This window comes from Mytilus trossulus, unplaced genomic scaffold (assembly GCF_036588685.1).
Source record: "Mytilus trossulus isolate FHL-02 unplaced genomic scaffold, PNRI_Mtr1.1.1.hap1 h1tg000128l__unscaffolded, whole genome shotgun sequence".
Classification (NCBI taxonomy): domain Eukaryota; kingdom Metazoa; phylum Mollusca; class Bivalvia; order Mytilida; family Mytilidae; genus Mytilus; species Mytilus trossulus.
In genome coordinates this window covers 405,898-430,978 of record NW_026963301.1, presented here as the reverse complement: position 1 = coordinate 430,978, position 25,081 = coordinate 405,898, and the positions used below count along the sequence as shown (strand labels likewise).

General features: G+C 33.1%; 2 protein-coding genes across 2 annotated transcripts; both read right to left on the bottom strand.

Moving 5' to 3' along the window:
• Positions 1 to 1,276: 1,276 nt before the first annotated feature.
• On the bottom strand, positions 1,277 to 6,867 carry LOC134700211 (cell death-inducing p53-target protein 1 homolog). Its single transcript, XM_063561568.1, has 3 exons — positions 6,579 to 6,867; positions 4,373 to 4,568; positions 1,277 to 1,522 (listed from the first exon to the last, which is right to left on the bottom strand). Exons 1-3 carry the CDS (start codon positions 6,742 to 6,744, stop codon positions 1,414 to 1,416), a joined length of 471 nt encoding a protein of 156 aa, XP_063417638.1. The 5' UTR covers positions 6,745 to 6,867; the 3' UTR covers positions 1,277 to 1,413.
• Positions 6,868 to 8,435: 1,568 nt separating this feature from the next.
• On the bottom strand, positions 8,436 to 23,204 carry LOC134700210 (cell death-inducing p53-target protein 1 homolog). The gene is made up of 3 exons (XM_063561567.1): positions 22,816 to 23,204; positions 10,072 to 10,267; positions 8,436 to 8,690 (listed from the first exon to the last, which is right to left on the bottom strand). Exons 1-3 carry the CDS (start codon positions 23,087 to 23,089, stop codon positions 8,585 to 8,587), a joined length of 576 nt encoding a protein of 191 aa, XP_063417637.1. The 5' UTR covers positions 23,090 to 23,204; the 3' UTR covers positions 8,436 to 8,584.
• Between the last annotated feature and the right edge of the window lie 1,877 nt (positions 23,205 to 25,081).

Below are 25,081 nucleotides of genomic sequence, written 5' to 3'. Positions count from 1 at the left end.
TTTATACCTAATCATAACAAAATTATAATTAGAAAATAAATAATATTAAAATCAACAAAATATCATTGTATACCAAATAATAACACACAATAAAGAAGTACATAAAGAAATAAAAGGAGATAGAAACAAAAAGGGGTAAAATTATGCTTAAAAATTACATTAACTATGGACGTAAGGATACCATGTATTTAATCAATACGTCTTAATTTAAATATTCATTTACATTTTAAAGTTGATAATTTTTGAATTGGTTGAACAAATACCTTTGTCGTCAACCTTATAATCATGGAAAATTGCCCAGTTATTTAAAGTTATATTTTGTCAATGATATCTCTTCGTCTTATCTCAACCTCTGATGAACAAAAATAACTAAATGTAGATTTGAACTTAAAAAACCGTTTACTCTGACATGACATGCGGCATTTTATCACATGATGATTGAATAAGAAAAAGAACATTTAGTGATCCAATTAAGAGCCATTTATAAGGCTTGATGTGCAGCATATGTATTATATTAACACACAAAACAATACACTTTGATTTGTAAATTCAGCAAAAAGAAAAATATTTTTTCAACGTTGATATGAAATATTATTAAAATGATATGAACGGGTTTTACACTCTCTATAGCGTTATTTTTTTTCTTCCACTTTCAATATGGTAGTCTTACTAAGTTAGTGTAAAGACAGTATAAACTGAATGTACCATTGCATGTTCATCATTACATTAAATATCAGAAACTGCATTGCCATTATTTTTAACAACTCCTTCACATTGTCAGTAATAGAGCTACTTTACTTCTCAGTGGCGGATCCGGGGGGGGGGGGGGGGCTTTCCCCTTTTTTGGACGATCAATGAATTTGAATGGGAGCATATGGTTGGAACCCCCCTTTTTAAAATGGCTGGATCCGCCACTGCTTCTATGTCTGCTTTTGCTTCACAACTAATCAACATGTGACTCAACAGAACAAATACAGAAACAGAAGACGAGAGTGCATCTAAAAAAGGTCATTGCAGTCTCTTTTTATACTCGGTATCTTATCATATGATAAATTTCGGTGCTATATTTAAACTGCTTGTGTCACTGATGAATTGTAAATATATTGCTTAATATGTGCTTGAGCAATTAAATTATGGATAGTAATCATTAGACCTAATGCAAATAGTATTACAGAGAAAATCAATAGGTACATATAAAAATAAGAAGATGTGGTATTGTCGCCACTGAGACAACTCTCCACAATAGATACCGGTATATCTGATAGAAAAACGTCTACAAAATTATAATGTTTTTATTTAAAGAAATGTCCATATACGTTAATATAAAAGCTTGTTAGCGGTCTTAATCTATGCTGTTCATTCATATTTTATATAAATGCTCTGGTCTTATTTTTGAAAAAAATGTCTTTTTTATCACATTCTGCTGAACCTTCCCACCATATGATTACAGTTTGGACAAGTGTGAACAACATCCTTACAGCCGTCAACACAGAATGGAATCAGACAACATCCGAGCCATAACCTACAAGAAAAGACAGAAAAATAATTGATTGTACAAGGTTCGGGTTCAGGTGGGGGCGTGGCAGCTATCCGCCTTCCTTAAATTTGCAATACATATGTTGTCCTCTGATTAATAAAGACCATTCTATAAATTTACTTCAAATTTTGTTTTTGACTCGCTCAACTCGGCGAAAATATAAGTTTGCATCCCCTAACTTGCTATTGTTAAGGTATTACATATATAAAACTTAGTCTATATTGATAAATTTCAAAACAATTATTAATGTAAATTGAAATAATTTCCATACCTAAGGTACACAAACAGACTGTGTGCGGCCAATCTCAGTTTAATATTTTAATTCTCATTATGTGAGTATTGTTGGGGTTTTTTTTTGTTGTTGTTTTTTTTTGTTGTTTTTTTTTTTTTTTTTTTTTTTTTCAGTTTTTCTCTCGCTTCAGACAAAATCGCAGAGTGTAAGACATAGCGATGATAATCCGGTGGCGGTAAATTTCGTCTGGCGTTTTATCGTCACCTAATTGTCATGGTTCAATTGTCAATACTATATTTTTGTGATTTATAACAAAAGAAGATGTGGTATGATTCCCAATGAGGCAACTGTCTACAAGAGATCAAAATGACACATACATTAACAACTATAGGTAACCGTACGGCCTTCAACAATGAGCAAATCCAAAACCGCATAGTCAGCTATAAAAGGCCCCAATATGACAGTGTAAAACAATTTAAACGAGAAAACTTACGGCCTTATTTATATAAAAATTGAACGAAAAACAAATATGTAACACATCAACAAACGACAACCACTGAATTACAGGCGCCTGACTTGGGACAGGCACATATATAAACCCTCCCCTAACCTGGTACAGTGGTATAACAGTACAACATAAGATCGAACTATAAAAAGCAGCTGAAAAAGGCTTAACTCATCAGATGGACAAATTTTCGGGCCCGGTTAACAACATTTCCGTAAAAATGAGGATGTGCTATCCCGTTTGAAAAAAGTATTCTACAGGTACAACCAAACTTCAAAACCAAATCTTTATATCTATGGAAAAATTTCGTAAAGGTTTTAAGTTATCTATGGTAACGATATCCCTGGTTTAATAATTTACCAGTAATACATAGATTGCGTTCGTTAAAATCAAAAACGTCACAAGACACGGGCATAGCGAACGCGCTGTGAAATATAAACACCGTAAGATTGTGCCAAAGGAACCTCACCATCTAAAAATAGAAAATTAACAATAGGGAACGAAAAAACGTCCCTTTTGTCGTAAATTTTAGTATGGAGTTTCCCGTTTAAAACCTAAATATCTAAATCCAGGAAAGGACAGTTATTACCGTATAAATTTGATTCATTTAAAGTAAGTTCCTTGGGGTAAATTTCAGCAGTATATTGAGATAATTCTTGATTATTTAACGAAAAAATATCATCAAGATAACGGTAAATGTTGTTGAATTTATCAATTAAATGCAATTTCGACGAGTCTTTACTGAGTTTAGTCACAAACTGATTCGTAACAGTACAAAAACAAATCTGCTATTAAAGGGCACAATTAGTGCACATGGGGATACCTACAACCTGTCGAATAACTTTGTTGCCGAAACGTACATAAATATTATCAAGAAGAAAATTCACAGCTTAAATGATCTCATCACACCTCCAGTAAGTATATCTAGCGTATTTACCTTTCTCATTAGAGGAGAAGGGTTTAAATGAGTTGCAGAAAATATATTTGCATTCAGCTTAACTAACCAAACGAGCATTTCATTAAATAGGAAACCTTTGTTTAATAAGATAGTGTGGAAGTGTAGTGTAAAGAGTAGAAAAATCAAAACTGTCCACGGAATCAAAAGGACCATCAAAAGCACGTACTTTATCTAAAACATCCAAAGAATTTCTTACACTCCAAATATAGTTTATATACCACTATGTTCATATATTTTATTACAATAGTGTATGATAAGTTCTTTAATAGTAGTAAATGAACTTGTTAAAAGCACTGAAAGATTAGTTGTAGAACACTTACTAGAAGCCGAAATAAAACGATATTTAATTGGTTGCTTGTGTACATGTAGTTAAGGTAACCAATACATAGTAGGGACCTTCAAATGTTCACAAGAAGCTTTGATGTGGTTGTGATATGTTTATGTACTATATGACTCTCTGTGGAGCGGATGGACTTGAATGTAGTTGAATTTTAGTCCACTATTGTGTTCAATGGCCAATAGTTCAATATGTCAAGGTGTATAGAATGAATGGAAGATGTACATATTTGTCTGACAGAGCTCATTTATCGTTCATTTGTCAATAAAATTGAGAATGGAAATGGGGAATGTGTCAAAGAGACAACAACCGACCAAAGAGCAGGCATGTTTAGTTTTCATTTTAAGTTATGTTTCTTGGATTTTATCCACAAAATGTGTCGATATCATCACAGATATATAGCTGATACAACACGATTGCCAGTGATCATCACAGAGTATATAGCTGATACAACACGATTGCCAGTGATATATTAATACACATAGGCTCCGTGTACTTTTGAAAAATTGTGACCTGGAAGGAGATCGAGTTGTCTATAATTGGCAATCATACCACATCTTCTTATATCTATTTACTTTGAAAATTTCCTGTTGAAGTATTTTGATTACAGAACATATCTTACAAGACGAATCAGTGGCGTATCCAGAACTTTTCATAAAGGGGGAGCGCTGACTGACCTAAAGGGGGGAAGGTGTTCCAGTCATGCTAAGTTATTCCCTATATACTAATAGTCAACCAATTTCCCCATTTTCCCTGGATCCGCCGATGCGAATATGGTGCGTTATTCATTCAATATAGCATACCCAAATATACAGAGACAACCAGCCACTACCCAAGCCATCGTTCCTACTTCAAATGAAATGGCTGTCATTATATCTGCATTGCATGATGGACACGTCGTACGTACTGGCGAGTCTCTGTATGTTTGTTGTAACACTAAAGTCTGCGGCTGTCCAATCACAACTGTTGATGACTGTTGCTGCTGTCCACCACCGTAAGCTGTGAATATATTAAAATGTACAAAACATGATTCTTAAAAATCTGTAATATTTAGAACTTTGTGTCGTGTCGTGTGTTTGTGTGTAAAGTTAACCAATAACACTTAATGAAAGCTCAATATAAAATTAGGAGATGTGGTTTGATTGTCAATAAGCAATTATCAAAAGTTACCAAAGGCTGGTGAGGGTGTACACAACTATAGGTCACCATGAGGATTTCGACAATGACCAATATAACTATGCAACAGTTACCAAAGAACGGTTAGAATGTACCAGACTATAGGTCACAATGAGTTCTTCGACAATGAACAATAACCAACAGTTGTAAAACGATGGCGAGGATGCACATAGCTATTGGTAACCATTAGGTCTTCAACAATGAGCAATGATGTACACACATATAGGTCACAGCGAGGCCTTCGACAACGATCAAACCCTATACCGTATACATTAAGCTATCAATCCTTTGGGTTTTGATGGATTGTTTCTCATTAGCAATTATACCATCTTCTTATATTGATATATTTTTTACTTATGTTATTACGGAAAATGTTGTGGTTTTTTTCAAATTTTAAAATATTTCCCGTTTGGGATATTTTTTTCTATTCTAAAGATATGCTTTTCTTTCGGTAAAAACTATGCATATATATATAACATCTTCATGCCTTATGTATGATGTACTGTAGTACGCCGCTAGATTAAAACTGACGAGGAAAGGTAACATACGGCCAGCGAAAGCTCTATTATTTGTAGAGCCCAGGTGGTCGTGTGGTCTAGCGGGACGGCTGCAGTTCAGGCGATTTGGTGTCACGATATCACAGTAGCATGGGTTCGAATCCCGGCGAGGGAAGAACAACAAAATTTGCGAAAGCAATTTTCGCAAATTTACAGATTTAACATTGTTGGGTTGATGTTAAGACGAGTTGTATATAAATTATGTACACAGCCATGTATCACCATCATTGATGGCGATCCGATGGATACATCTGATGTAGAGTTGTCACTAACTCAGACGTACTTATATATATATATATATATATATATATATATACAACTCGTCTAAACATCAACCCAACAATGTTAGATATGTTAATTTTCTTTCGCAAATTTTTGGTTCTTCCCTCGCCGGGATTCGAACCCATGCTTCTGTGATATCGTGACACCAAATCGCCTGCACTTCAGCCGTCCCACTAGACCACACGACCACCTGGGCTAGGGAATTACCATTTATTGCTTCTTGTTCAACAAGTAATGTTTTATTATGTAAAGTAATTGATTTTAAAGTTATAACACAGTCTTCATATAATTTCCTTTCTATATCGCAGAAATTTTGAATTCTTTTGTAGCCATATTATATCATAATTACTGTCAGCAATGGTGGTTAATTTTGGAGGTTTAAACTCATTATCATATGACGTACATTGTTCAGTTATTTTTTTCCCCATTGAATATTGTAAAGGAATAAGTTAAAGTTGGTCGGTATGGATCTCAAACGCAGTTTTGCTTTTGAGTTCTTTTTATTTTTACAATGGCACACTTTATTGCTTGATATCATATCTGTGTTTCGTTCATTGTTTTATGCATAAATCAGGCAGTTAGTTTTCTCATTTGAACTGTTTAAAATTTATTTGATTGCTGACGAGTATAAATGCGGTAAAGGTCTTGCTCTTTGTTGAAAGAGGAACACAATTGTTCCGTGCAATATATTGCATTAAACAGTGTCATCTTTAATATTTTCATCTGAATGGTTGGGATGAACAGTAATTTAAAACTTGAATATTTGATACATTTCATGTCGACGGACCGACATAATACCTTTAATAAAGTGTATACAAGTAGATAAAATTATAAATCCATGTCCCTATTTTTCACCTCTCAACAATTTTCTGTTGTTATAGTAGTACAAGTTTAATAAAACGGAAAACGAAACAATATACAATTCTAATTCAACATAACTGTACAAAATGGTTCAAAATATAAAAAAAAAAATATATAAAAGCTGACTTCTTACCTGGTGGCTGGCCATACTGTTGGGGCGGTTGACCATACTGTTGGGGCGGTTGACCATACTGCTGTGGTGGTTGACCATACTGTTGTGGAGGCTGACCATACTGCTGTGGAGGTTGACCGTACTGTTGTTGAGGCTGCGACTGTGGATATGGTGATCCCTTATCCATATTTATCAAGCCGGTTTAGATATAGATTGGGTCAAAGGAAATATGTCCGATTTAAAAACCAATGATTTGAAGTTGAAATGCTATCAACCGAGACTATACTATCATATTGTTCAAACAGAGTTTATTTGAATATAAATATAAGTCTGTTAGACTGTGACACAGCATTACGCAATAGACATATATGCAATACTGACAGGGGAGGATCCAGCAAGTTTTGAAAAACGGCTTTCAACCCAAGATAATTGTGTGTGCGTGTGCGGTTTTATTTTCATTGGGGGGGGGGGTGCAACCATGCATATGTTTCTATTCAAAAGCAGTAATTCGAGTCGTTAAAATGTGGCTTAAACCTCTGGACCCTAGAACCGCCACTGCATACTGAGTTTTTACAATTTGACAAAACTATTGAAAGCAGCATGGTGAACTGTGCATAATTAAACAGTCACAATGTGTCTACTATAACACAGTGTTATACTAGTTTCGGATAGACATGCTAACAATATTAAAAAACACAGCATGCATGGTTTCATTCAGTCTGATTGCAATACAGATTCATTTGACGTGAAGACTGGGACTATCATACCGTATATATGATGTCTCAGAATTGACCAAAAGAGCAGTTTCTAACACAACCATTTTTTGCGTATACTGATTTATATTTTTTTACCCTTGAAATTCAATTGTATAGATAATTTGAGATGATATAAATTCCAGTCAATTTATTCTTTGTTATAGATTTTGAATAATAAAAAAATTTAACAAACAAAGCACATTATATCATATTATTTTCATACGATGAATGCGGAGGATCATTTGTGCCATAGGCACTTTGAGATAGGACATTTTTACCCCACCCCCTCCTTTTTTCGATGTTTTTGTTTGTATTTTAATTATATTGCATTTCTCTGTATTATGGATCTGTTTTCTGTTTTAACAAATTTATTTATTATAATATTGTATTTTTGAAATATATACACATGGAAAAAAGTATTGCAACACCAAATTGAAATTCAAAGAAAAAAAACACTCTTTACTTATTTGTGATATAATTTGTTGAAATAGAACTAGTTAAACATTATTTTAATATCACCTGAGTTTAATCAATAAATGTCGACTCGATAAGTTCTTATCTGAACATGCAGCTACTGTACTCGTAAACAGCAAAACAGATGTCTAATCTATATAAAAAAAACGAGAAACGAGAAACACGTATTAATTACATAAACAATTGACAACTAGTGTACATCAAATTCCTGACTTAGGGCAGGTGCCAACATTTGCAGCGGGATTAAACGTTTTAATGGATCCAAACTTCTCCCTTTTTTTGAAACAATAGCATAACATCACAACTATGACAACGTTTGCTGCACAACCAATCAACATGTGACTCAACAGAACAAATACAGAAACAGAAGACGCGAGTTTTTCTAAAAAAAGTTCATTACAGTCTCTTTTTATACTCGGAATCTTATTATATGATAAAATTTCGGTGCTATATTGAAACTGCTTGTGTCACTGATGAATTGTAAATAAATTGCTTATGTGCTTGAGCAATTAAATTATGGGTAGTAATCATCAGACATAATACAAATGTTTTAACAGAGAAAATCAATAGGTTGTATATAAACTACTGAGTAGATGTGGCATGATAGACTGACAACTCTAAACAAGAGATATATGTACAGGAAAACGTCTACAAAATTATAATGCTTTTATTTAAAGAAATGTCCATATACGTTAATACAATTGTCTAAAAGCTTGCTAGCGCTCTTAATTTATACTGTTCATTCATATTATAAAATATAAATGCTCTGGTGCTGTGTTTTAAAATATTGTCATTTTATCACATTCTGTTGAACCTTCCCACCATATGGTTACAGTTTGGACAAGTGTGAACAACATCCTTACAGCCGTCAACACAGAATGGAATAAAACAACAAAGCCAAAATCTACAAAAAAAACAGGTAAATAATTGATTATACAATGTTAAGGGGTAGATTAAAACGGGGCCTGGTAAGCGTGACGTTGTGCCCTCCTTAATTTTGAAAAAGGTTATGGGTTGTTCTTTGCTTAATTAAGAATATTTCTATAATTTTTCTTCAAAACTTTTGTATTTACTTGCTTCGCTCGGGGGAAATATACGGAAATATACGCTTTAGTCCCCTAATTTAAAATCCTTGATTAGACCCTAATGTTCAACCATGATATATGGTAAATCGGGTACATTTAACCAAATGCACTTTAGAAGTATGCAATGGTATTTAGATAGATTGGATACGATGTACCTTGAACGGCAAAGTAATTTATTTCAATGATTTTAATAATTGATTGAATAATTTCAATAAATGATTGAATAATTTTAATAATGGATTGAAAACAATTTATAGACAAATTTTTTTTTCTCAATACTAAGATCTAAAACCACCTACCATTCATATATAAGTGAAGGACATAAATAATATATATATATATATTTAACGGGGGTTTAAATTTCTGAGTTCAAAACATTTATCAATATAAATTCAAATAATTTTCTATACCCAAGGTACACAAACAGACTGTGTGCGCCTTATCTCAGTATTATATTTTAATTCTTATTATGTGAGTGCATGGTTTTGTTGTTGTTTTTTTTTTTTTTTTTTTTAGTTTTTCAGTTTCTCTCTCGCTTCAGACAAACTCGCAGAAAGCGAGACTTAGCGATGATAATCCGGTGGCAGTGGTTTTCGTTTGGCGTTTTATCATGACCGAATTTTCATGGTTCAATTGTCAATACTATATTTTTGAGATCTAGTCCACTCTTATGTACCATGGCCAATACTTCAATATGCCAAGTGTATGATATGATTGGAAGATGTAAATATTTGTCTGACAGAGCTCATTAATCATGATGGTTCCTTTGTCAAGAAAATTGAGAATGGAAATGGGGAATGTGGCAAAGAGACAACAACCCGACAAAAGAGCAGACATGTTTAGTTTTCATGATACGTTCTGTTTCTCGGATACTATTCGGCACAAATAGTCCACTATACTTCGTGTATTGGAATGATGGTATGGTGTACATATAAGTCTGGCATGTTCATCTGGACCCCTTTTTTCAAAATGGATCTTTGAATTTTATTGTCGATACCATCACAGATATATAGCTGAAAGAGGCTTCGTGTATACTTTTGACAAATTGTGACTTTGACGAAGATCGAGTAAAATTGGCACTCATTCCACATCTTTTTATATCTATTTACTTTGAAAATTTTCTGCTGAAGCATTTTGTTGGTTGAACTTGTCTTACTATAGTCGAATATGGTGTTTTATTATTCATTCAATATAGCATACCCAAATATACAGAGACATCCCGCCACTATCCAAGCCATCGTTCCTACTTCAAATGAAATGGCTGTCATTACATCTGCATTGCATGATGGACACGTCGTACGTACTGGTGAATCTCTGTATGTTTGTTGTAACACTAAAGACTGCGGCTGTCCAATCACAACTGTTGACGTCTGTTGCTGCTGCCCACCACCATAAGCTGTGAATGTATTAAAATGTACAAAACATGAATCTGTAATATTTAGAATATTGTGTTGTATGTGTGCTTGTAATGAAACAGAATGAAAGTTCAATATTAAAATAAGGAAATGAGGTATTATTTTCTCATTTGCCATTATACCAGCACCTTATTTAAAAATATATTTTATCTATAATGTTATAACGGAATATATGGATATGTTTTTCCAATTCTGAGGTATATGGCATTTGGGATATTTAGTTCTTTTTTAGAAATACAGTGTATGCATTTTCGTACCTTTTTTTCGGTAAAAAATATCAATTAAGAAGGTGACCAGGCCACACTTAAAAATTATGTAGGTTTGCTCAATTCCTTATCAAAGTTAAAGACAGTGGTTGGGTAGGTAGGTAGGTAGGCATTTTCTTTTTCTTATTTGAGCAGAGTAAAAGTGAACTGTTCTTTATTTTTTAGTCTTAATGTCCATCTAATTAAAACAAGAATGTGTCCCGATTTAACGATTTAACGATTTATTAGAAAACACTCAGACACATATAAACGTGTAACATGAGGTCAAATATATAATACAATATATGCAAACAACATGACAGAAGAACGATTAAACATATTTAAATCAATATATACAGCTCATTAGAACCAAACAGTGTGAATGATTATAAAGAAAAAGATATACAATATATATGGATCGATATGACATAAATCAAAGAAATACATTAACTTTTCTGATGAACAATGATAGCTTTTTGTATAGTTCAGTATCGGTACGTCTAAACACCGCTCAGGACCTCCTGAGTGCACTCAGGACATACAAAGTGCACTCAGGACATGAAATCTTTGTTTTAGTGGGTGGTGAAGGTATGCATTCGATAGATAATTTAATTCTTCATCTTATAGTTTTGGTTTCGATAAAATCAATTTTATATTTAAGAAGTTATTTGAGTTTCCATCGGCACTCGCCGTATTTATGAAATATGTCAGGCATGACCGATGATTATATTGAATACCAATTATCATGTTGATTAGGTCGTTTGATCTTTAATAATTAGAAGTGGTTAGTGATGGATCTAACCTGATACATGTAAGCAAACAAACAAAAGCAAGATGTCTTTTGAAAAATATAGAACAAAGAAGATATATTGATTTGGAAAATGTTTAATAAACTTTTCGTTTTGTTTGTAATAATTGAAGCCAGTTGAGAAATATGAGAAATCTACATAAAGTTGGGAAATTTTCATTCAATCAAGGATTTGTATAGTTAACTTTACAAATCCCGGCAATGGACATTTGAGCGCATTGACAGGACATTTGAGCGAAAAAAAAAGGACGTTTGAGCGCCAAAGTATAGGACATTTGAGCGCCTAAATTTTAGGACATTTGAGCGAAAATAAGAATAAGCGTAGGACATTTGAGCGAAAACAAGTCTTGGATAGAGAATTGTCTTATTGGCAATCATACCACATTTTCTTACGAATATAGTTCATTAAATGAGGAGTTTACCAACAAAAAGATTAAAACATATTTTAATTGTAAAAAACAAAGCACTAAAAACAAAGCACAGTCATAAAACAGGAGTTTACCAACAAAAAGATTAAAACATCTTTTAATTGTAAACAAAGCACTAAAAACAAAGCACTGTCATAAAACATAAAACTCGGCAACGGCATTATTTACAAGTCTGTTCGGGCTTGGAACTTATATCCCAGGCTTCTGACATAAAAATCCCTCGTAATTTCCTGCTGGCAGTATTTCGAATGCAAATCCCGGAGATTCTGTTCCTTCTCCTTTTCTGTTCGGCTCTGCGGTGCATCAATGTTCAAACTCCGAATTTTTATGTAAGTCACAGATTGCAATTTGATAATAGTGTCAAGGAAAGTATAAATTGATGGATGACTGTGATAGAACTGCTCGTTATAATGGGCATGAAATGATTAGGGCCCATTGTCAGTACGTTTTAACGAGGATGGAACTTCGGCCCATAGATGAGGGGGAAATAACGATTCATCTGTTATATAAGTATCAGTCAGGTAATCTGCAAATTCTATACAAGGCTTGTCGTTAGGTACAACGGCCATAAAATCTTCTACGAAACAGTCGGCTACTTCGTCTGGAGCTAAAAAGGCTATCCCAAAAATCCCTTTAAGCCATATTAAAAATATTAATAACTAAATCTTACTTTTTTTTCTTACTTTTAAAAAAAAATCTTAATTCGTGTAAAATTATCAGGGAAAATTTCGCTCAAATGTCCTGTCTGAAAACTCAGGTAAGGTTAATATCCCGGCGCTCAAATGTCCTATGAAGTCGGCGCTCAAATGACCCTATGTGCTTTTTTCTTTTTCGCTCAAATGTCCTATGCCCACAAATCCTTGATTCAATTCATCTCATTTGAAAACGTTCAAAAATATAGATAAAATTTATTGCAAAATGTGGCGTCCTTGGGGATCAAAACCCCGTTTCAACTACGAGTCCCCCAGTGTTTCCAGAGATTGAGCAAGGTATATTAACTTAACTTGATAGATAAAAATATATCGTAAACATTTTCTTTGTAAACATTTTCGAATTTCATAAAAAAAAAATAATACTGAAAAGTGTAAGTTATATTCTTAATTCAAAAATCAAGATGAATAATTCTTTCGTATTTTCATATCTCTAGATATATTACAATAGACTTTTTAATGGTATTGTTCCATAGTGAAAAAAAAGGAATATATAATTTACTTTTAAGTTTACAGTTAATCAAAATAAGTGGCATTTATCTATTTTTTTATCAAATTTCGTTCAATATACGGAAAAGTTTTAGTTTTATTCTTTAATAGTTCAAAGATTAAGATGAATAATTCTTTCGTATTTTCATATCTCTAGATATACTAGACAAATCATGATACATGAAGCTTTACATTTTAATGAACATTTTAACCTGTTATCAGATAATGAAAAATTTATATTTTTATTTAGTAATGACAATGTTGCTGCTATAGTTGCCAAAACCTGCAACAGCATTTTATTAAGAAGAAATAGTATTCTATTTCACTAGTTTTTAAAGAAACAAATGTTTTAATATCATTTAGTAAAAATGTATATTGTGTCAGAATTTTTAATTCTAAATGTGTAAAAATATGTTTATATGTATATAGTATATCTTAAAAGTCTCTCATAAATCTTTTTAAGATTGGTACATGCAATGCAAATGTTTTAATGTTTTAAATCTATGTATGTGAATCTCATTTTATGTTTGTATGTAGTGAGACTATAATAAAATATTGAATCTGAATCTACTACAATAGATTTTAATTGCACTGTTCCGTAGTAAAAAAGAATAGAAGAATATGTGATACACCTTTTTATATATAATTTATTTCCAAGCTAACAGTTACAATTACGAATAGTAGCGTTGATTCTTTTTGAAATTGGTATCATTGTGTTTTTTAATACTTTAATATTTATATATATATGTATGTGTGTGTGTGTTTTTTCTCTATTTTATTGTCGTTTAGATTCAATCAAAATTTCATTTTGAAAGATTTATTCCCCTATTGAAACTCGTTCTTGTCCAGTAATAAATTCCTTGAACGAAATAAATTTACTTTTCATGAAGTTAATTAGTTTTGTATATAGAGCCCGTTTTTAAGTATAGAACTGTTGATCGACACAAAATCCATCCAAAACACGACTAAGTCCCCGTGCTCAGATTTTGAAGTACCAAAACCCCCAGAAGCTTGCTCGTAAGCCTAACCAAAGGAAAAGATCAAGGACAGCACGCACACAGCCAAGATATTAGACTTCTTAAATTGTTAATATTGTCATTGTAAATATAGTACATACATGCAAATGTCTTCTCTTAACTATGTGTATTGTTTATTGAGAATAAAATTTGATATTTAGTAAACATTGTTTTTTGTTTATTAAGTTGATATGAGGAGAGAGAAAATAATAACAAAGAAAAACAAAAATAGAACTTGTTACAGATTTTTTTTATTTTCTTTATTCATAAACTGCAGAATACAAAAAAAAATTTTTAGCCGTCAAAATGAAAAATAAACTGAAAAAGAACATCGAATGGGTTATCTTTTTTTTTCTCCACAAAACATACAATTCACTATTTTCACAGTGAATAATTTAAATTAAACTACATTAAACAATCTCAACTATTTTAAACGCAACATTGTACAAACAACACAATTCATAAACATAAATAAAGATAATCCAATTAATTTTGTTGATTGAATAATTCACGGCTCAGTAGTTGTGTAATCAGTGACACGTGCCCACAATATTATTAAAAAATTAACATATCTATCTAAGTTCGATTTCAAATTCTACCAAAATTTATTTCTTATATAAGCAGCATGTAACGAATATATACATATATCCTGTGTGCAAATGCGATGACAATAAAGGGTCCTGAGTGCACTTTGTATGTCCTGAGTGCACTCAGGAGGTCCTGAGCGGTGTTTAGACGTACCCGTTCAGTATTACAATAAGAGAGTAAACCTTCAAACTTGATAATGCTCGGGTGAGCTGTGTAGTACATAGGTATGTACTTGTTTCTTAATAAAACAATATTTTCATTTTTACATATAAACATAATATGGAATTCATCTCCAATACCATTTGTACCTAAGTTACATGTTCTTTCTTCCCTTGGGATATTGAACCAACGACCAGTTTCTATAGGTAAATGTAAATTAGATGTACGCAGTTTGGTTAACCACGTTCGATTAAACTCACTAAGTCTCAGTAGAGAAAACAACACAAGCGACATAAGTATCTACTTTATACGTTAAATGTTACTTAACAATGGTATTTGTACGTAGGAAGCGTAAACTTCATGTTATTTATACCTTCCAAGCGTCATTTCAAATACATTATACATATGTAAGTGAACATTATTAATTTGGATTGTCTTTCTTTTCCCCAAATCATTTTTAGACCGTTAAACAGGTGAAAACGTACATGTATCAATCACTGACTTTGCATACGTAAGATGGTAAGCCCGTGATTGTTTTTACAGATTCATATTTTTTTTGACAGTAAGCTAACAAATAGGATTTTTATAGATGAAATGAAATATATCAGTATCTTTTAATTTAAGTTGTCATATTTGATACCTTTTTTTCCAAATTGATTTATTAAAGTTTTCGGTGAAGACGACATTTGTATCTTTACAGTTGTTATGTTAATGCGCAATGTTATTTATCAACATATGCACACTTATTTAGATTAGTAGAAGATCTTTGTAGAGTCCTCAGTCATCAATTCCATTTTTTTAATGCGTTGCAGCGCATAGTACAAAAATCGAACAAACTTTGAAGTTTATGCAAGGAAATAAATCAAGATTTTAAAATTATAAGGAGTCAAAACAGATAAAAGGAATTGTAGCTGATGGCTGCAAATTTATTTTTTTTGCTTTCTGAAAGTTTATTCTCTTTCATGTAGAAATTGCAAGAGCCATTACAACATATGTAAAGTAAATTTCAGGAAATTTTAGTCATACACTGGTACGTACACACGATTTCATATTACATTCATTTTTTTATAGTCTGAGTAAAGCCTTTTTCAATTAATATTTTATAGTGCGTCTTTTCTGTTTGAAGTGTTAATATACTGCTGTATCAGGTTTAGGGGAAGGTTGGCGCCTGTTAAAACGTTCAAATCCGCTGCATATATTCCTAAGTCAGGAATTTAATTCAGGAACAGTGCTTGTCGTTTGTTTGATATGTTTGATAAATGTTTCTCGTTTCGGTTAATAGATTAGACCGTTGGTTTTCCTGTTTGAATTGTGATACAATTGTCATTTTGGGGCCCTTTATAGCTTGCTCTTATGCTCATTGTATTCTGCTGTTGCTTAGGGATAGTTATGATGTTGCTGTTAATTTGCTGCTTTTTAGAATCAAATAAAGGAAATCACATTCAAACTCATTGAATGATTTCTTTTATTTATTTATATGTTTATGATCATGAATTTAAAGAAAAATCCCCTCTGTTCGTTCTTCCCTCAAGCAAAAGCAGCATAACCACTTAGGAAGTGAAATGAGAACGACAAAAACTGCAGGAGCATTGAAAACAGTTTATTAAAAAAATCTTAATATGAGCATTTTAAGCAGCAGCAACAACAACAACACTCTTTCCTCAAGTAGCGGCAGCAACGACACTCACAAGAAGGAAGTGAGCACAAGAGCTGTAAAGGAAGTGAGCACAAGAGCTGTAAAGGAAGTAAAAGCATTACATGGAAACACCTTGTATATGAATCAACATGAAGCAACAGCAGCAGCGGCAATACTTTAAAGTGTGAAATGAGCACTACTACACTAGGCCGATATTTAATAACACAACTTGAAAACGTCACAGAAGCACCCAAATTAGAATTTTAACCTATCAATATAAATAAAAAGATGTGGTGTGAGTGCCAATGAGCAATTTTACATCCTAGTCAAGTCCATATATGAATTTGAGAACGTGGACTTTATAGAATAGAAAGCACCCAACCCGTAAAGCCCTGTCTCGTAGTTGTACCGTTATAATTAAACTCCCAACATTGATCGATTCTGTTTCGGAACTACTTTAATTTACTCCATCTTCTAGTGAAGAGTTGGCCTGAGCTGGAACTGACAGTGATATTGCATTGTAACCCAAGATAAAAAAAAAAGCAAAAAAACACCTAGAACTATTTCTATACAAATCTACCCACCCGAGAAGTTCAGAACCAAAAAGGCAGAAAGATGTTGGGACTCCCAATCGGCACTCCGGGGACGATAAAGAAACTAACCTCGGCTGTATAACGTAATCCAACATTGAAGTTTAAATATATCTTCTCACAGATAAGATGAAGTATTTTTTTCTTACAGATTCAATTTAGTTTCGCGAAATGTTGCACAATTCTGAAGCGCAAATTCAATGCATGATTTCTCGAAAAACTTTTTGAAATTAAATGATGCGGTTAGTATTTCTAACATGGTATAGACAACTTGCCGCATCACAATGTAAGGGGCATATTCACATCACTTAATGTCATACATCTGATATTTCAGGAAGCTATCATTTGATTTTAGAGGGGTGGTTACTATAAAAAAAATTGTGTCCTGCATTTTTTTTAAAGTTGTATTTCAGTCCTGCATTTTTATTTTATTTGGTCCTAGTTTTTTTTGCCCAGTTGCTCATCCTGCATTTTTTCAATCGAAACTCATGTCCTGTATTTTTTAAATCAAAATTTCTGTCTTGCCTTTTTTTTTTTATTTCATCTCACCGGAACTTGTACAACCTTATCTAAAAAAATCTAATGATGAAACAAATGTTTTAAGCTCTTTAATGAAACAAATGTTTTAATCTCATTGATCAAATCCGTTTACATTGTGTCAACAAAGGGGTATAAAAGCGTCAAAAGGGGGATATAAATAAAACAAAAAGTCATATAGAAAACTATTTCTTATAGGAAATTGTAGTTTAAAAACAAATTACATTCTTGCTTCGTATCACTAGTTTCCAATAAATTCTTATCTGTCAAGTTCGTAATCCAGTCGTAGCTATATAAGTTAAGACGATAATTACATGAACCGTCAATGAATTGTAGTCTACGCCTTTTATCTGCAATATAGTATTATGCATTTTCTACACAAAATGTAAAGCTCTGGATCGACTCAGTTGTGAAGAGACCAATAATTGTGATAGACTCATTTTTTAAAGATTAACAATAAAATATTAAAATCCTAATTAATGTACAAAAAAATGAACGAACAACAAATATGCAACACGGCACCAAACGAAAACCAGTGAATTACAGGCTCTAGACTTTGGTACTGTCTGTCTGTCTGTCTGTCTGTCTGTCTGTCTGTCTGTCTGTCTGTCTGTCTGTCTGTCTGTCTGTCTGTCTGTCTGTCTGTCTGTCTGTCTGTCTGTCTGTCTGTCTGTCTGTCTGTCTGTCTGTCTGTCTGTCTGTCTGTCTGTCTGTCTGTCTGTCTGTCTGTCTGTCTGTCTGTCTGTCTGTCTGTCTGTCTGTCTGTCTGTCTGTCTGTCTGTCTGTCTGTCTGTCTGTCTGTCTGTCTGTCTGTCTGTCTGTCTGTCTGTCTGTCTGTCTGTCTGTCTGTCTGTCTGTCTGTCTGTCTGTCTGTCTGTCTGTCTGTCTGTCTGTCTGTCTGTCTGTCTGTCTGTCTGTCTGTCTGTCTGTCTGTCTGTTTGTCTGTCTGTTTAGTGGTCTTCTCTGTCTATCTGTTGGTATGGTCTGGCTGGCTGGCTGAAGGGTTAACTTGTCTGGCTGTCTGTGTCTCTTTGGTGGTCTTGTTTGTGTGTCTGTCTGGTGGCGTTTTTTTTTATGTCGGTCTGTCTTTCTGATGTTCTTGTCGGTCTGATGGTCTTATCAGTCTGTATATCTGTCTTTCCGGTGGTTTTGTCTGGCTGGCAAATGTCAATGATTAAATCCAGATCAAGTTCGAATATGTTTGGGTCTTATGAGTTTGACCGTGGTATTCTTTATATGCTGGATACAATCCACGCTAGCCTGTGTCCACACTTGTTTCATTCGATATTTCATAAACGTGTTTGCAAGAAGTTCTTCCCCCCAAAAAACTTCGTTATTTATGTGTTCAACCTTACTGTAGATACTTGTTTAAAGAGATGTTTGGTACACTATAACCAGGAGATTGCCACTCAGAATTCCCGTTAATTTTCTTTCTAATGTTGACATCATAGAAGGGACGCACAATCTTTTTATTTGTTCAAAAATTTGGTGCGGAGGGGCATTGTATTTAGTACAGACAATTTGATGAAGTATATATGAAGCAATAAGGAATAAAACTTTTAAAAAATCCTTTGTTTAACCACAAAAGATGAATGGTCGATATCTAACAGTATAAACAATCAGATAGCTAACTACGAGGGGGAGTAATGTTGTTTTTAAGCAAATGTTGGTTACCGTATGACCTTCATTATTGAGATTTAGTCCAGACCCAGGGCTCAATTTCAGATTGCCTTAATTATGTACTGCCGACAATAAACAAACAAGAACTATCTTGATATAAGATATACGACACATGTATATGTTGGCGTGAAGTTTTGTATCAACCTTAAATATTCATCTTTAGATTTTTTTATGATTTCACACATGGTGATTCTGACTTCACTATAAGGTCTATCTGACCAAAATACTAGTTATGATAACTATACGCCAAACAAAACTTTACGTCAAACACAACTTTAAATTAAAGATACAACTTGTTCTGGTGTGAATATCGTGGATATCGTCAACAAAGTGAGATGATATTTGTATTTTGAGATTTTTTTATATCAATTATAATATTATAATAATAATATACTTTGACTTAATCATTAACCCTTGACATTTTAAACAAAGTATAACAGATGTATAGCAGTGTCTCCAGTTATTGAATTATAAACTGGATATCAGCTCTTTATACCTTCCTTTGCTTCCATTAATTACGATTATTTTTCTTGCGATTTAATGGTCAATAATTTTAAGTTACCAGAATCAATCTCTTTTTTGGAAAGGGAATTAAAACGAGAAAGCAAACAGGTGCAAACCAAACACAAATATTATAAGCAGCAACTTAGTCAAGCACTGAGTAGTATATGACCGAGCATAAATTATGGCGATGGACAAACATGTTGACCGACTCAAAATTCTCTCCTAAGTTTACAAAGCGATGCAACAGCAGTCGGTAAAATCAGTTTGAAAAGACAGTTGCAACAATTCACAACAAATAACTCTTTAACGATCTGAGATATTAAAGCCCGGGATTTTTGATCGCCTTTGTTTCTATCAAACACAAAAGACTTATACGTGCAGTATCAACCAACAAAAGATTGTTTAATTGTCCAATGTATTTATGATTCCCTAACTGAAAATAAACGTTGTCCACTAAAGTTGTCTCAATTCAAATATCCTAATTAGATTAAGGGAAAATATGGAGATAAAGGCGAAATTATGGCTGAATGCATTTCGGAAAAAGGGAGATAATTCAATCTCAAATATAGTCTTTATTTTGATTTCTTACGTATACTTTATGTATGACGTTAGTAAAGTGAGATATCGAGAATTCTCTAATAAGTAATTTTCCAAACAAAACTGTTTTTTGAATATCGAATAAAAGAGGCCACGGGAGGAACTTTGTATATCACTATACCACTTTTGTATAAACTAATCACATAAAATTTGCTTCACAACAATTTTATCACAAAATGCATACTGGTTTTTAAAAATGTAACTCATCCCAACTTCATCAAAAATAGTTTCTACATATTTAATCCATTTGAAGGTATATTTAGTTTTACTTTGTAAGGATAACATCAGTTGATATAAAATACTACTTAGTTTAGTATCATTTTGTACAAGTCTTGTCCAGAATGATACCATTCTAAGTTTAACTTTAATTTCGAGGGGAAATCTCCCAAGCTCACCTAAAACCATAAAATTTGGCGTAGTGTTCCTTACTTTGAGTACTCTTTTACAAAACTTCAAATGGATTTGCTCAATAGTTTTGAGGTTTTCGTATCCCCAGATTTCTGAACCATACAATAAAATTGGTTCTATCATCGAATCAAAAAGCTTTAATTGGATATCAACAGGTATAGACTCATTTCTGATAAGTTTATAAACACAAAACATTGCCTTTTCTGCTTGTTCTACAAGGTTTTTTTTGGTCTCAATAAATGTACCATTATATTTAAATATAACACCTAGGTAAGGGTATGTATCTACAATATCAAGAATTTGACCTTGTAATGTAAAACTTAAATTGTGGTTTACTTTTCTTTTAGAAAAGATGATAACCTTGGTTTTATTTACATTTACTTGTAGTTTCCACAATGAACAATAAGACTGAAATACATCAAGTGCTTTTTGTAAACTATCTTTACTCTCTGCTAAGATAACTGTGTCATCAGCATAATTATAATACAATGAAAATTTTATAAAAAATATGTAATTCACTTTCAAGTTTCTCTTTAACTAATTCTAAGGGAAGTCCATCAAGCTGACAAAAATAGTCTTCAAGATCATTTAAAAAGATCGAGAAGAGAAAAGGCGATAAATTCTCCCCTGTCTAACACCTGTTAGACATGGAAAGAATTCTGACTGAGAGTCATTAAATTGAACACAAGACTTAATGCCACTGTACATATTATACACAACTTTAAAACATTTCCCTTTGATTTCACTTTTTTGTAATTTTTTCCACAGCCCTGTACGCCAAACAGTATCGAATGCCTTTCTAAAATCCACAAATGTACAAAAGAGTTTCTTCTTTTTACAGTTCAATAAGTGCATGTAATACAAAAATATTATCTTGTGTAGAATATCCCTTACGGAATCCAGTCTGGTTCTCAGATATAATATTCAGTTCATTAGAAAAAATATTCAGTCTAGTGTTTAAAATGCATGTGAAAAGTTTCCCAAGGCAACTGATGAGCGTAATTGCTCTATAGTTATCAGGATCAATTTTACAACCCTTGTTTTTGAAAACTGGTTTTATAATACCAGAAGTCCAATTTTCAGATATAATACCTGTATTCAAAATATGTCCCAAGTACACGGATGCACCCACACTATAATTTTCTATGTCCAGTGAACCGTGAAATTTGGGTAAAATCTCCGCTAATTTGGCATTAAAATTAGAAAGATCATCAATCTAATTAAAATATTGATCTCTGATTACATGCAGTATAATGTAATCAGAGATCAATATTTTAATTAGATTGGAAAGATCATATATCATAGGGAACATGTGTACTAAGTTTAGCCAATTAGTGCTTCTTGTTTGACTTCTTGTTCGACAAACTTTTTTTCCCAATGCAAAGTAATGGATTTAAAAAATATAACTCATACAATTTCATTTCTTTGTATTCAGAAATTTTACATTCTTTTATAACCATATATCATAATTATTGTTATCAATGGTGGTTTACTTAATTTGAAGGTTTAACTCATTATGACGTTCGCTGTTCAGTCATTTGTGTTCTCTTAAAATATTGTAAAGACAAAAGTTTAAGTTCGGTCAGTGTGGATCTCAATCGCGCTTTAGCTTTTGTGTGGGTTTTTTTTCGTTAAAGAGACACAGTTTATTCACTTTGATTCTTAATATCATATTATTTTTTTTGTTCATTGTTTTGTATACAAATGAAGCCGTTAGTTTTCTCTTTTAAAATGTTTAGCATTTGGTTTTTTTCGGGGCATTGTATCGCTGGCTATGTGGTACAGGTTTTGGGTCATTATTGAAGGAAGAACGACCTGGAACCATATGATATATTGTTTTGTGTACAGTGTCAACTATAATATTTTCATATAAAAGTCTTGGGTGAACAGTAATTTAAAATTTTAACATTTAACTAAACTTCATGTCGACCGACTTAATACCTTTAAAAAAGCGTATACTAGTAGATAAAATTCTAAATTCATGTCCTTTGTTCACCTTTCAACAATTTACTGTCGTTATAGTAGTACACGTTTAATAAAACGGAAAACGAACCAATATACAATTCTATTGACATTAATGTAGAAAATTGTTCGAAAATTAAACAAAAATAACATATAAAAGCTGACTGTTTACCTGGTGGAGGCTGGCCGTACTGGTTTGGAGGTTGGACATGCTGTTGGGGTTGTTGACCATACTGCTGTGGCGGTTGGCCATGCTGCTGTGGCGGTTGACCATACTGCTGTGGAGGTTGACCATGCTGCTGTGGCGGTTGACCATACTGCTGTGGAGGCTGACCAGATTGTTGTGGAGGCTGACCATACTGTTGTGGAGGCTGACCATACTGCTGTGGAGGTTGGCCGTACTGTTGTTGAGGCTGCGACTGTGGATTTGGTGATCCCTTATCCATATTTATTAAGTCGGTTTAGATATAGATTGTGTCAAACGAAATATATGTCCGATTTAAAAACCAATGATTTAAAGTTGTAATGCTATCAACCGAGACTATATACTATCATATTATTAATTCGTATATTTTAACAAATTTGATTCGTTTAAGGATAGTCACATGTTAAACTATATTTTCGAAGGTAGAGAGAAAACGGCGGATAGCAAAAAAACATATTGACCTGCAAAACGCATATCGCACGGTTATTTTTAGAATATCTAAAAACCGATATACTTTGTGACGTCATGTAATGAATTTCAGGATATTGTTTAACGTTTTGAAACACATAATATCTGTGATCGATTATTTGACGAAAAAAATCTTCGAATATATAAGATATAAAAAAAAGTAGTAAATGAAATAACAACTAATATGTTGTTATTGTCAAGGAGAAAATGTAATATCTATAAAATTCCAACAAAACTAAATGACGATTTTGATACAAATATGGTCGGAAATTAATATGTTTTAACAATATTATACAAATATAGCCTTTGTATGAGGTCGATACAAGGATTTATCACATATTTGTTATGAATATCGTAGGTTTTGCATATGCAATAACCTCCAAATTGCCCGGGGCAAAAAAGACATATCAATATTGTGCCCTGTTCCTAATGACGTGACGTCATTGCATCCTCAACAACACGTTTGTGATTATTTGCATAAGATTTTACCTTTTATGTATCATAAAATTGTTATAATTTACGTTTTTTCTCTTTTCTGCAGAACTTAAATATGTGATAAAAAGATTATAACATGTCTTTTCCACATTTGCCCGGGTATCATCCCTCGACCCATATCGGCCCTCGGCTAAAGCCTCGATGCCGATATGGGAGTCTCGGGATGATACCAGGGCCAATATGGAAAAAGGCATGTTATAATCTATACATATCGACCCAAAGAAGTATATCGACCTCGGACTTCGTCCTCAGTCAATATACTTCTTTCAGGTCAATATATCCTTGTATCGACCTCATACAAAGGCTATATTTGTATAATATTGTTAAAACATAGTTTCTTTAAATATACGTCTGTTATAGACTGTGACACAGTATAATGCAATACTGACAGGGGAGGATCCAGGCCATTTTTTAAAAAACGGCTTCCAATCCGGGATAGCTGTGTGTGTGTGTGTGGGGAGGGACACAGGCACTTATCTCAGAAAAAAATCCTAGTGTTATATTATTGTATATATAAGTTTTTTTCAGAGACAAATGTGCCTGTGGGGAGGGGGCAACCATATGTTCCTATTCAAAAGCAGTAATCGTAAAAAAAGGTGGCTCAAACCTCTGAACCCCTGGAACCGCAACTGCATACTGAGTCACAATGTGACTACTATAAAATAGTGTTAAAGTAGTCTCAGACTCGCATAGACATGACACTATTGGAAAACACAGCTTGGTTTCATTCAGTCGGATCTAATGCGATACGGATACATTTGTTTCTGTTTCTGTCTTATAGTCTGTGGTAAGTATGATGTCTTGTGTGCATAAATACGTGAGTGCGGTACTTGGTATGCCTTAGAATGTATATTTATCCCTTTTCTTACTGATGGTGTGATTCGTCCTTCTTTCTCTATTGATACCATATTATTCTCTATTTTATAGAACATCGCTAGTCTGGTTTCCTTTCTTCGTTGTTGCAGTGTTTTCCATTTTAGGTGGTCTATCATTTCTGTGACACTTGCAGTTGGTTTGTTCTTATTTGTCACGTATCTTGCAGCTCTTCTTTGTATCTGTTCTATTTTGTAGATTGATTCTTTTGTTGCTGGGTCCCAAACAGATGCGGCATATTCTAATTGTGGTCTTACTAGTCCAATATAAGCTTGGCTTTTTACTTTTGTTAATGATATTCTGATGTTTCTCCTCAGGAATCCGAGTGTTTTATTTGCTTTGTCAGTTATCTGTTGTATGTGTTGATCCCATTTTAGGTTGTTTTGAATGGTGAGAC

What these genes read in the sequence shown, in the direction of transcription:
- LOC134700210 (XM_063561567.1), bottom strand. Translation starts at nt 23,089, where the DNA reads ATGGATAAGGGATCACCAAATCCACAGTCGCAGCCTCAACAACAGTAC. An exon ending in GTACGGCCAGCCTCCACCAG is followed by an intron (nt 10,268 to 22,815) that starts GTAAACAGTCAG and finishes ATACATTCACAG; the next exon opens with CTTATGGTGGTGGGCAGCAG. An exon ending in GGATGTCTCTGTATATTTGG is followed by an intron (nt 8,691 to 10,071) that starts GTATGCTATATT and finishes TTTTTTTTGTAG; the next exon opens with ATTTTGGCTTTGTTGTTTTA.
- LOC134700211 (XM_063561568.1), bottom strand. Translation starts at nt 6,744, where the DNA reads ATGGATAAGGGATCACCATATCCACAGTCGCAGCCTCAACAACAGTAC. An exon ending in ACAGTATGGCCAGCCACCAG is followed by an intron (nt 4,569 to 6,578) that starts GTAAGAAGTCAG and finishes ATATATTCACAG; the next exon opens with CTTACGGTGGTGGACAGCAG. An exon ending in GGTTGTCTCTGTATATTTGG is followed by an intron (nt 1,523 to 4,372) that starts GTATGCTATATT and finishes CTTTTCTTGTAG; the next exon opens with GTTATGGCTCGGATGTTGTC.